We start from the raw sequence: 12,899 nt of genomic DNA, 5'->3' as shown, positions 1-12,899 counted from the left end.
AACATAACAATGATCATTATGGCCAAACAGTTGTATTTGTTTCATCAGACCAGAGGACATTTCTCCAAAAAGTATGATCTTGTCCCCATGTGCATGCTTTCTTCCTTGCTGAGTGGCCTTCCAGGTTATGTCGATATAGGACTTGTTTTACTGTGGATATAGATACTTTTGTACCGGTTTCCTCCAGCATCTTCACAAGGTCCTTTGCTGTTGTTCTGGGATTGAGTTGCACTTTTCGCAACAAAGTACATTCATCTCTAGGAGACAGAGTGCGGCTCTTTATACTTGCGTACTATTGTTTGTACAGATGAACGTGGTACCTTCAGTTTGGAAAATTTTGTTTGGAAATTGCTCCAAATTGCTCCCAAGGATGAACCAGACTTTTGGAGGTGGAGAATTTTTTTTCTAAGGTCTTGGCTGATTTCTTTTGATTTTCCCATGATGTCAAGCAAAGGGGCACTGAGTTTGAAGGTAGGCCTTGAAATACATCCACAGGTACACCTCCAATTGACCCAAATTATGTAAATTAGCCTATCAGAAGCTTCTAAAGCCATGACATACTTTTCTGGAATTTTCCAAGCTGTTTAAAGGCACAGTCAACTTAGTGCATGTAAACCTCTGACCCACTGGAATTGTGATATAGTGAATTATAAGTTAAATAATCCTTGGGAAAAATGACTTGTGTCATGCACAAAGTAGATGTCCTAACAGACTTGCCAAAACTATAGATTGTTAACAATACATTTGTGGAGTGGTTGAAAAACAAATTTTAACCTAAGTGTATATGAACTTCCGACTTCAACTGTAGGTATTGCTCTTGTCCAGATGGGGGAGGGCAGTGTGCATTGCGATGGCAATTGCATCAGCCATGGATCTGTTGGAGCAGTATGCAAATTGGAGTGGATCTAGGGTGTCGGGTAGGGTGGAGGTGATATGAAAACTAACGTCTCAAAGCACTTCATGACGACAGAAATGAGTGCTATGCGGCGATCATCTTTAAATTCAGTTACCTTTACTTTCTTGGGTACAATGGTAGACATCGTGAAGCAAGTGGAGACAACAGACTGGGACAGGGAGAGATTGAATATGTCCGCAAACACTCCAGACAGCTGGTCTGCGCATGCTCTGAGGACTTGGCTAGGGATTCCGTCTGGACCGGCAGCCTTGCGAGGGCTAAAACGCTTAAATTTCTTACTCACGTCGACCACGGAGAACAAGAGCTCACAGTCGCCATGAGCGGCAGTGGCCCGCGTTAGTGGGGAAGTGTTTTCCTCAAGGTGAGCGAAGAAGGTGTTTAGCTTGTCCAGGAGCAAGGCGTCACTGTCCGCAACGTGGCTGGCTTTCCCTTTATAATAATCTGTGATTTGTCCCTGTACTGACGTTTTTCCTGTTTTACTGTTCTCTCCTAGTATGAAGAACACTAGCTGAACGTGAAAGACAAGTAAGTGCCTGCCTGAATGTCTACCTACCTGCCTGAATAGCTGCCTGCCTGCCTGATGCTGCCACCACCATGTTTGACAGTGGGGATGGTGTGTTCAGGCTGATGAGCTGTGTTGCTTTTACGCCAAACATAACGTTTTGCATTGTTGCCAAAAAGTTCAATTTTGGTTTCATCTGACCAGAGCACCTTCTTCCACATGTTTGGTGTGTCTCCCAGGTGGCTTGTGGCAAACTTTAAACGACACTTTTTATGGATATCTTTAAGAAATGGCTTTCTTCTTGCCACTCTTCCATAAAGGCCAGATTTGTGCAATATACGACTGATTGTTGTCCTATGGACAGAGTCTCCCACCTCAGCTGTAGATCTCTGCAGTTCATCCAGAGTGATCATGGGCCTCTTGGCTGCATCTCTGATCAGTCTTCTCCTTGTATGAGCTGAAAGTTTAGAGGGACGGCAAGTCTTGGTAGATTCGCAGTGGTCTGATACTCCTTCCATTTCAATATTATCGCTTGCACAGTGCTCCTTGGGATGTTTAAAGCTTGGGAAATCTTTTTGTATCCAAATCCGGCTTTAAACTTCTTCACAACAGTATCTCGGACCTGCCTGGTGTGTTCCTTGTTCTTCATGATGCTCTCTGCGCTTTTAACAGACCTCTGAGACTATCACAGTGCAGGTGCATTGATACGGAGACTTGATTACACACAGGTGGATTGTATTTATCATCATTAGTCATTTAGGTCAACATTGGATCATTCAGAGATATGCACTGAACTTCTGGAGAGAGTTTGCTGCACTGAAAGTAAAGGGGCTGAATAATTTTGCACGCCCAATTTTTCAGTTTTTGATTTGTTAAAAAAGTTTGAAATATCCAATAAATGTCGTTCCACTTCATGATTGTGTCCCACTTGTTGTTAATTCTTCACAAAAAAATACAGTTTTATATCTTTATGTTTGAAGCCTGAAATGTGGCAAAAGGTCGCAAAGTTCAAGGGGGCCGAATACTTTCGCAAGGCACTGTATGTCTGCCCGTCTGTCCATTCGTCCTTTGGCCTCTCTGTCTGCAACACAGTACACAGACTGATTGACTGACTGGAACCGACCACAGTACACAGACTGATTGACTGACTGGAACCGACCACAGTACACAGACTGATTGACTGACTGGAACCGACCACAGTACACAGCTCGCCAGCTGAGGGGCAGAATAACACATTCCTCTGCTGCTGTCCTGTCTGTCTACTGATGCCCCAGTCAGACAGACAGCACGTTGGTACACTTCCTCCTGTCTCCACACACACACACCACTTTCCTCTCTCCTCTCTCCTCCTCTATCACTTTCCTCTCTCCTCCTCTATCACTTTCCTCTCTCCGGTCTACTCTCCCATATCTCTCAGTGTGGTAACTCTGAACAGTGTCCCCTTGGACTGTGTCCCTAAGCAGTGAGCACAGGTCCTGGTGCAACATTAGTCCATAAGCTACAGCCTACCCGCAAAGTTCTGTATGGAATCTATAGGAAGGCAGTGGAGCAACAAACACCTCCTCTGACCTCACTGGCAGGAGAGGAACCATGAGTGGAAGATGTTGTCACACAGGACAGGATACAAATCAGAAACTTTATAGTGAGTGGAAGATGTCACACAGGACAGGATACAAATCAGAAACTTTATAGTGAGTGGAAGATGTCACACAGGACAGGATACAAATCAGAAACTGTATAGTGAGTGGAAGATGTCACACAGGACAGGACACAAATTAGAAACTGTATACTGGTTTCAAAGAATCCTCAAAACATTTGTAACTATTATATAACAATAACACAAGTGTCAGGGAAAGTCATTGATTTGTGGCCTCGTTTTGCAAAACAACTTGAGGATCATTTAAATCAAGAAGGTGCAGTCATGATGTCCATCTATTTTGATAAACTCTCTCTCTCTAACAAGAAAATATATTTTTAGTTGTTTTTAATCCCGTCTGGGCCGAACATGGAGGGTTCTCACTGACATGCCAAAGATGGAGTGAAACAGTGTTCTACACGTCCTCCCCATTAACCGAAACAGTACGTGTGTGTGTGGCGTGAAACAGTGTTCCACACGTCCTCCCGTGGCGTGAAACAGTGTTCTACACGTCCTCCCCATTAACCGAAACAGTACGTGTGTGTGTGGCGTGAAATAGTGTTCCACACGTCCTCCCCATTAACCGAAACAGTACGTGTGTGTGTGGCGTGAAACAGTGTTCCACACATCCTCCCCATTAGACGGGGAATGCAGAGGAAAATGGCAGCATCATAGCCTACATCCCTGCGTGCCTGTCTACCTAAGTGCCTGCCTGCGTGCCTGTCTACCTAAGTGCCTGCCTGCGTGCCTGTCTACCTAAGTGCCTGCCTGCCTGCGTGCCTGTCTACCTAAGTGCCTGCCTGCCTGCGTGCCTGTCTACCTAAGTGCCTGCCTGCCTGCCTTCATGCAAGCATGCGTGCCTGCCTGCGTGTATTCACCGCAAACTCCTTGTGTTTGTATTCTCCATGGTATATATAGTATGTGTATAATCAAAACAGCAAATGGCCATGAATTACGGGAATCCTAGGAAAGTTTTCTACTAGGGTTGAGCACGGTGTAGGCCGAGCCACACACACACTCACTCTGGGGAGCCATGTTCTTTAACAGTAGATTTCTGTTAGCACTAACTGTGTGTAATGGCAGTGTGTAAATCAGTCTCTCTCTGTGTGTGTGTGTGTGTGTGTGTGTGTGTGTGTGTGTGTGTGTGTGTGTGTAGAACTAACTGTCTGTAGTGGCAGTGTGTAAAACAGTCTGTGCTACTGTCTCCAACAGAGTAGAGCCAGAGCTTCCAGGGTCTAATTATACACCACAGATCTGTCACTTTTTCTACTGAAGAAGACACGACCTCACTGTATCTACTAAACAAGACACGGCCTCACTGTATCTACTGAACAAGACATGGCCTCACTGTATCTACTAAACAAGACACGGCCTCACTGTATCTACTGAACAAGACATGACCTCACTGTATCTACTGAACAAGACATGACCTCACTGTATCTACTGAACAAGACATGACCTCACTGTATCTACTGAACAAGATATGACCTCACTGTATCTACTGAACAAGACATGACCTCACTGTATCTACTGAACAAGACACAGCCTCACTGTATCTACTGAACAAGACACAGCCTCACTGTATCTACTGAACAAGACACGGCCTCACTGTATCTACTAAACAAGACACAACCTCATTGTATCTACTGAACAAGACACGGCCTCATTATATCTACTGAACAAGCCCTACTGAACAAGACATGACCTCACTGTATCTACTGAACAAGACACGACCTCACTGTATCTACTGAACAAGACAAGGCCTCACTATATCTACTGAACAAGCCCTACTGAACAAGACATGACCTCACTGTATCTACTGAACAAGACATGACCTCACTGACCTCACTGTATCTACTGAACAAGACATGACACGCCTCACTGTATCTACTGAACAAGACACTGACTATATCTACTGAACAAGACATGACCTCACTGTATCTACTGAACAAGACATGACCTCACTGTATCTACTGAACAAGACATGACCTCACTGTATCTACTGAACAAGACATGACCTCACTGTATCTACTGAACAAGACATGACCTCACTGTATCTACTGAACAAGACATGGCCTCACTGTATCTACTGAACAAGACATGGCCTCACTGTATCTACTGAACAAGACATGGCCTCACTATCTACTGAACAAGACATGGCCTCACTATCTACTGAACAAGACATGGCCGCACTGTATCTACTGAACAAGACATGGCCTCACTGTATCTACTGAACAAGACATGGCCTCACTATATCTACTGAACAAGACATGGCCTCACTATATCTACTGAACAAGACATGGCCTCACTGTATCTACTGAACAAGACATGGCCTCACTGTATCTACTGAACAAGACATGGCCTCACTGTATCTACTGAACAAGACATGGCCTCACTGTATCTACTGAACAAGACACGGCCTCACTGTATCTACTGAACAAGACACGGCCTCACTGTATCTACTGAACAAGACACGGCCTCACTGTATCTACTGAACAAGACACGGCCTCACTGTATCTACTGAACAAGACATGACCTCACTGTATCTACTGAACAAGACACTGCCTCACTGTATCTACTGAACAAGCCCTACTGAACAAGACATGACCTCACTGTATCTACTGAACAAGACACGACCTCACTGTATCTACTGAACAAGACACGGCCTCACTGTATCTACTGAACAAGCCCTACTGAACAAGACATGACCTCACTGTATCTACTGAACAAGACATGGCCTCACTATATCTACTGAACAAGACCTCACTGTATCTACTGAACAAGACATGACCTCACTGTATCTACTGAACAAGACACGACCTCACTGTATCTACTGAACAAGACACGGCCTCACTATATCTACTGAACAAGACATGACCTCACTGTATCTACTGAACAAGACATGGCCTCACTATATCTACTGAACAAGACCTCACTGTATCTACTGAACAAGACATGACCTCACTGTATCTACTGAACAAGACATGACCTCACTGTATCTACTGAACAAGACATGACCTCACTTTATCTACTGAACAAGACATGGCCTCACTGTATCTACTGAACAAGACATGGCCTCACTGTATCTACTGAACAAGACATGGCCTCACTGTATCTACTGAACAAGACATGGCCTCACTGTATCTACTGAACAAGACATGGCCTCACTATCTACTGAACAAGACATGGCCTCACTATCTACTGAACAAGACATGGCCTCACTGTATCTACTGAACAAGACATGGCCTCACTGTATCTACTGAACAAGACATGGCCTCACTGTATCTACTGAACAAGACATGGCCTCACTGTATCTACTGAACAAGACATGGCCTCACTGTATCTACTGAACAAGACATGGCCTCACTGTATCTACTGAACAAGACATGGCCTCACTATATCTACTGAACAAGACATGGCCTCACTGTATCTACTGAACAAGACATGGCCTCACTGTATCTACTGAACAAGACATGGCCTCACTGTATCTACTGAACAAGACACGGCCTCACTGTATCTACTGAACAAGACACGGCCTCACTGTATCTACTAAACAAGACACGGCCTCACTGTATCTACTGAACAAGACACGGCCTCACTGTATCTACTGAACAAGACATGACCTCACTGTATCTACTGAACAAGACACTGCCTCACTGTATCTACTGAACAAGCCCTACTGAACAAGACATGACCTCACTGTTACTACTGAACAAGACACGACCTCACTGTATCTACTGAACAAGACACGGCCTCACTGTATCTACTGAACAAGCCCTACTGAACAAGACATGACCTCACTGTTACTACTGAACAAGACACGACCTCACTGTATCTACTGAACAAGACCCTCACTATATCTACTGAACAAGACCTCACTGTATCTACTGAACAAGACATGGCCTCACTGTATCTACTGAACAAGACACGACCTCACTGTATCTACTGAACAAGACACGGCCTCACTATATCTACTGAACAAGACATGACCTCACTGTATCTACTGAACAAGACATGGCCTCACTATATCTACTGAACAAGACCTCACTGTATCTACTGAACAAGACATGACCTCACTGTATCTACTGAACAAGACATGACCTCACTGTATCTACTGAACAAGACATGACCTCACTGTATCTACTGAACAAGACATGACCTCACTGTATCTACTGAACAAGACATGGCCTCACTGTATCTACTGAACAAGACATGGCCTCACTGTATCTACTGAACAAGACATGGCCTCACTGTATCTACTGAACAAGACATGGCCTCACTGTATCTACTGAACAAGACATGGACTCTGAACAAGACATGTACTCTACTGAACAAGACATGGCCTCACTGTATCTACTGAACAAGACATGGACTCACTGTATCTACTGAACAAGACATGGCCTCACTGTATCTACTGAACAAGACATGGCCTCACTGTATCTACTGAACAAGACATGGCCTCACTGTATCTACTGAACAAGACATGGCCTCACTGTATCTACTGAACAAGACATGGCCTCACTATATCTACTGAACAAGACATGGCCTCACTGTATCTACTGAACAAGACATGGCCTCACTGTATCTACTGAACAAGGCATGACCTTACCACCTATTGATTACATTGTGGGAGGCAACCCCGTCTGTTTAGAGCATGGGTGTCAGGGGTGTCAAACTCATTCCATGGAGGGCCTAGTGTCTGCAGGACCTAGACAACCAGGTGAAGGGAGATCTATACTAATTAGTGACCATAATTCATCAATCAAGTACAAAGGAGTGGAAACCTGCAGAGACTCTGCCCTCCGTGGAATAAGTTTGACACAGCAGGTCTAGAGAGTCTAGAACCTATCCATCTACAGTACTATAAGCTTTTAATATAATACTATCAAATGCCATTTAGCAGACACTTTTATTCAAAACAACATTTTTTGTCACTTATACTCCCTCTCCGGCCTCTAGGTCATCAGGCTGCTGATTATCCCGCACACCTGTCACCATCGTCCCACGCACCTTCGCCTCATGACACTCACCTGGACTCCATCACCTCCTTGATTATCTTCTCTATATCTGTCACTCCCCTTGGTTCTTTCCTCAGGTGTTATTGACTCTGTTATCATGTCGGTGCGTTGTTTGTGTTGTGTTTATTGTTTTATTTAATTATTAAAACACTCACTCCCTGAACTTGCTTCCCGACTCTCAGCGCACTCGTTACATTTTTACATATGGGTATGTAATGAAAACTCAGGGAGAAAAGGTGTAGATTCACTCGCAGAGCGCGGCAGATGTTTATTAAGGCAATGGTCAAACACAAGTAGGCAGTCAAAAACTAAAAATACCTCACAACCATACAAACAGAAAGAACTGAACTAAATAGGGAGCTGATGAGACCAGGTGAGAAACCAACACAGGTGAAATCAATGAACAAAAATGAAAGACAACGCTACGTTCCAGAACACAAAGAAACAGGGCTACGTTCCAGAACACAAAGAAAAAGAACACAAGGTTGACTAAGAAAAGAAAAGCAGAACCTTACAGTGCCCCCCCCCACCACCACCAGCAATGCTCCTGACGACCCAACGGCACCGGAGGGGGAGCAGAGGTGGACGCCTACCTCGGGGGCGAGGTCCGGCAGGCTGGTTCGACGAGGTTGTGGACTGAGCCGACGTTCTGCGTCGAGGCTGATGTCCAGTGGGTCTGTTTGGGGGTCGACCCCGAGGTCGGGTAGCGGGACGATCTGGACGGTAATGGTGAAATGCCTGAATCATCTTTAGGTCGAGGATGTTTTGGTCGGGGACCCAGGACCGGTCTTCAGGCCCATAACCTTCCCAGTCCACTAGGGAGTGGATGCAACCTCTCAGGCGTTTGGAATCACGAATGGCCCTTATGGCGTAGGCAGGTTCCCCTCCGACGTTCAACATTGGGGGTGCACTGCGGGTTGAGACTGGAGGATGAAGAGGACTGTAGGTGACTGGTTTTAACAGAGACACATGGAAGGACGAGGAGATTTTGTACTGACGGGGTAACAGGAGGCGGTACGTGACATGGTTGATGCAATGGATTATCTTGAAGGGACCAATGAAGCGAGGACAGAACTTTTTGCTGGGGAGGCGGAGCCGGTTGTCTCTGGTAGAGAGCCACACACACTGTCCGGGGTGAAAGAGTGGCGTAGGCCGGTGAGCTGTCTCCCATACCGCTCACTACGCAGAAACCAGTTGTTCAACAGTTGGGACAGTACCAGGCTCCGCCTCCCAGGGAAACATGGGGGGTTGGTAACCAAGGACACACTGAAACAGAGTAAGGTGGAGGGATGAGTGCATGAGTGAGTTCTGAGCGTATTCGGCCCAGGCCATACACCGACTCCAGTCGTGTGGAGAGGCAGAACATTGTTGGCGGAGGTACATCCCTATTTCTTGGTTCAGGCATTCCGTCTGCCCGTTGGTCTGGGGATGGTACCCGGAGGAGAGGCTGAGGGCGACCCCCAGTCGGTCACAGAAGGCTTGCCACACCCGGGAGACAAACTGGGGCCTGCGGTCAGAGACGATGTACTCCGGAATCCCATACAGACGGAACACCTGCTGGAACATACACTACGCCAATTCCATGGCGTTAGGTAGATGAGGTGGAGGAACCAGACGACACATTTTTGAAAAATAGTCTACTATGACAAGGATGGTGGTGTTACCAGAGGATTCAGGAAGGTCTGGGATGAAGTCTACAGCTATGTGTGGGACCAAGGTCTGTGAGGGATTGGCAAAGGTTTAAGCTTCCCGGAAGAGAGATGACGAGGGCTTTTGGTTTGGGTGCAGACAGGACATGAGAGTATGTAATCCCTTACGTCGGATGCCATTGAGGACCAACCAGAACTTCCGGGCTAGAAGTTTGGTGGTTTGTGTAATGTCCGGATGTCCTGACCCCAAGGACGTGTGACACCATTGCATCAGTTGGAGTCTAACAGCTGCTGGTATGTAACTCCTCCCAGCTGGTGTCTCAGGAGGAGCCGGGTCTGAGGTTAGGGCTTCTTGTATGGCAGAGTGAACCTCCCACTGTACCGGTCCCATAATGCAAGAGGAAGGAAGAATGGGTGTAGGGTCTGAGTTATTGGTCGGAAGGTCAAACTGTCAGGAGAGAGGATCAGCTTTTACGTTTTTCTTTCCAGGGATGTAACTGTTTGAAATTGTATATTTTTATTATTTTACCCCTTTTTTCTCCCCAATTTTGTGGTATCCAATTAGTAGTAGTTACAGGCTTGTCTCATCGCTGCAGCTCCCGTAAGTACTCGGCAGAGGCGAAGGTCGAGAGCCATGCGTCCTCCGAAACACAACCCAACCAAGCCGCACTGCTTCTTGACACTATGCACATCCAACCCGGAAGCCAGCCGCACGAATGTGTCGGAGGAAACACCATATACCTGGTCAGCGTGCACTGCGCCCGGCCCGACACAGGAGTCGCTAGTGCGCGATGAGACAAGGATATCCCTGCCGGCCAAACCCCCCTTCAACCCGGACGACGCTGGGCCAATTGAGCCGGCTGCGACAGAGCCTGCGCTCGAATCCAGAATCTCTGGTGACACAGCTAGCACTGCAATGCAGCGCCTTAGACCACTGCGCCATCCGGGAGTCCAGGGATGAAATGAACATGAAATTGAAGCGTGTAAAGAAGAGAGCCCAGCGGGCTTGTCTGTAGTTTAAACTCTTGGCCCCTCTGATATATTCCAGATTACGATGATCTGTTAGGACGAGAAAGGGATGTTGTGCGCCCTCCAACCAGTGGTGCCACTCCTCGAGGGCCAGCTTGATGGTGAGGAGTTCTCTGTTTCCCACATCGTAATTCCTCTCAGCGGGGGAGAAGAAGGCACAGGGGTGTGATTTGGGAGGTGTTCCCACCCGCTGAGAGACTATGGCTCCTACTCTTACTTTGGAGGCATCCACCTCCAGGGTGAAAGGAAGGGCGGATCAGGTTGGTGAAGGACAGGAGCTGAGGTGAAGAGACGTTTCAAGTTGTTGAACGCAGTCAGGGCGGTATCAAAAATGAAAGACAGGGCTATGCTCCAGAACACAAAGAAACAGGGCTACGTTCAAGAACACAAAGAAAATAAACACAAGGTTGACTAAGAAAAGAAAAGCAGAACCTTACAGGGTGACCCTGGGAATCGAACCCACAACCCTGGAAGTGGAAGTGCCATGCTCTACCAACTGAGTCGTACAAAGTTAAAAGCTCATCTATAATAAGTGATAATGGTATCAATGAAGTCAACTCTGTTTGTGCAATCTGAGGAACTGAGATCAAAGTTTTTCTTAAATAATGCATCTACATCACTGGTAGTATACTTTCAGTGAACACACAACATATATTCCTTTTTGTACAATTCTGTATTAGCCTGACGACCCATCCACATTGCTCCAGCCAAACACCACTTCCACTAACGTTTCTTCTGTGGAGCAACCAACAGAGCAGTGGAATTAAATTCAGGATGAGTCGTCAGGCAAACTCTGTATGTGCAATACACAGGAACTGAGAGGAATCTAATAATGTATGTCTCATGGGTATCCACTGATATGCAGAGGTAGAAAACATGTCTGTCCAGAAGTTTGACCATCCCATCTGTTATGCAGAGGTAGATAATGTAATAATTCCATCCTGCCCTCTATATTTTCAGATAATGATGATCAGTAGCTCTAGTCTATGCGGCTGCAATTAGCCAGGGGAAGAAGTTACAGTATCTCTAGTAATAATAGATGTAGAATCCCACTATGGAACATGATATAGTTTAAGGGAGGTGACCTGTAGCCAAACTAAGCAGTGGACATGCCAATCATAAAAGAAAACCACGGACCGGTAAATCCTTTTAATAATATATATATGTCTACAGTAATACTGTTATATGCCATTTAGTAGACACTTTTATCCAAGTGAGTGCATATTTTACACATGTATTTTAGTATATGTGACCCCAATGGAAACCTAACCCACAAACCCTGCTGTTGCTAGCACTACACTCTGACCCATACCGAACCACAAACTCAAATTCATTCAACAGTGGTTCTTGGGTAACACTGTGTGGGCTATAACATGTGGTTGTGTGCATTAGTGTGTTTATGTGTGAAGGGGCAAGCCCAGTGTTTGTGTGTGTGTTTGTGGGGGAGGGGGGGGGGGGGGTAAACTGGGAGGGTTGATACTTGCTGCTGACCTGTTTTTGTGGGAGGTTTAGGACCCTTCTTTTTCAACTCAGCATTGAGAGGAGATTCAGGCATCAGAGGGGCACTAAAAGGAGGAAGAGGGAAAAAACTAAATTGCTCCTTGGCTACTGGAAATAAAAAAGCTGTGTGTGTGTTGCATTTTCCAATGGATGGTTATGGATGAATAACCCCCACCACCCACTTTCTCAGCAGTATGATACTGTTGAATCATCACAAAACTGCACAGTATAAAAGGTTCAGAATAGCTCTTTAAGATGGTAATAGCAGAGAGACCAGGAGGGGATGGAGGTTGAGCGTAGGGGGGCACACAGTCAGCTGTAAAGTAAAGTACCGGAACACACACACAGGCTGGGTGGTACCAGTCGGGTGCCCTGGCATGCGTCTGCATTAGAGGAACACACACACACGATGGCAATGGAGAGACCCTGTAAAGTAAAATACCCCTACCCACGTACTCACACAATGCGTGCCAGTCGGTTGCCCTGGCATGCATCTGCGTGAGAGGGAGAACGAGCCTCAGTGCTGTTTCTCTATCCTGCTACTCTTTTATGAGTAAACATGTCCAATTACACTGAGCTAATGGTGCCAACACACCTCAAGCAGCAACCGGTTTAGTGAATAGGGTTTGAACCACCATAGATACACATG

General features: G+C 46.1%; 1 protein-coding gene across 1 annotated transcript in view; it reads right to left on the bottom strand.

Annotated features, from left to right (window-relative positions):
* LOC139376891 (WD repeat domain 27) overlaps positions 1-12,899 on the bottom strand; it is a 151,309-nt gene that overhangs the window by 118,789 nt on the left and 19,621 nt on the right. The window contains exon 12 of the mRNA XM_071119880.1: positions 12,242-12,315. Coding sequence (XP_070975981.1) covers positions 12,242-12,315 — 74 coding nt within the window. The remainder of the gene's footprint in view (positions 1-12,241; positions 12,316-12,899) is intronic.

Source organism: Oncorhynchus clarkii, chromosome 20, assembly GCF_045791955.1.
Source record: "Oncorhynchus clarkii lewisi isolate Uvic-CL-2024 chromosome 20, UVic_Ocla_1.0, whole genome shotgun sequence".
Taxonomy (NCBI): domain Eukaryota; kingdom Metazoa; phylum Chordata; class Actinopteri; order Salmoniformes; family Salmonidae; genus Oncorhynchus; species Oncorhynchus clarkii.
The sequence above is the reverse complement of the archived record's forward strand: the minus strand, read 5'-3'. Positions and strand labels throughout refer to the sequence as shown.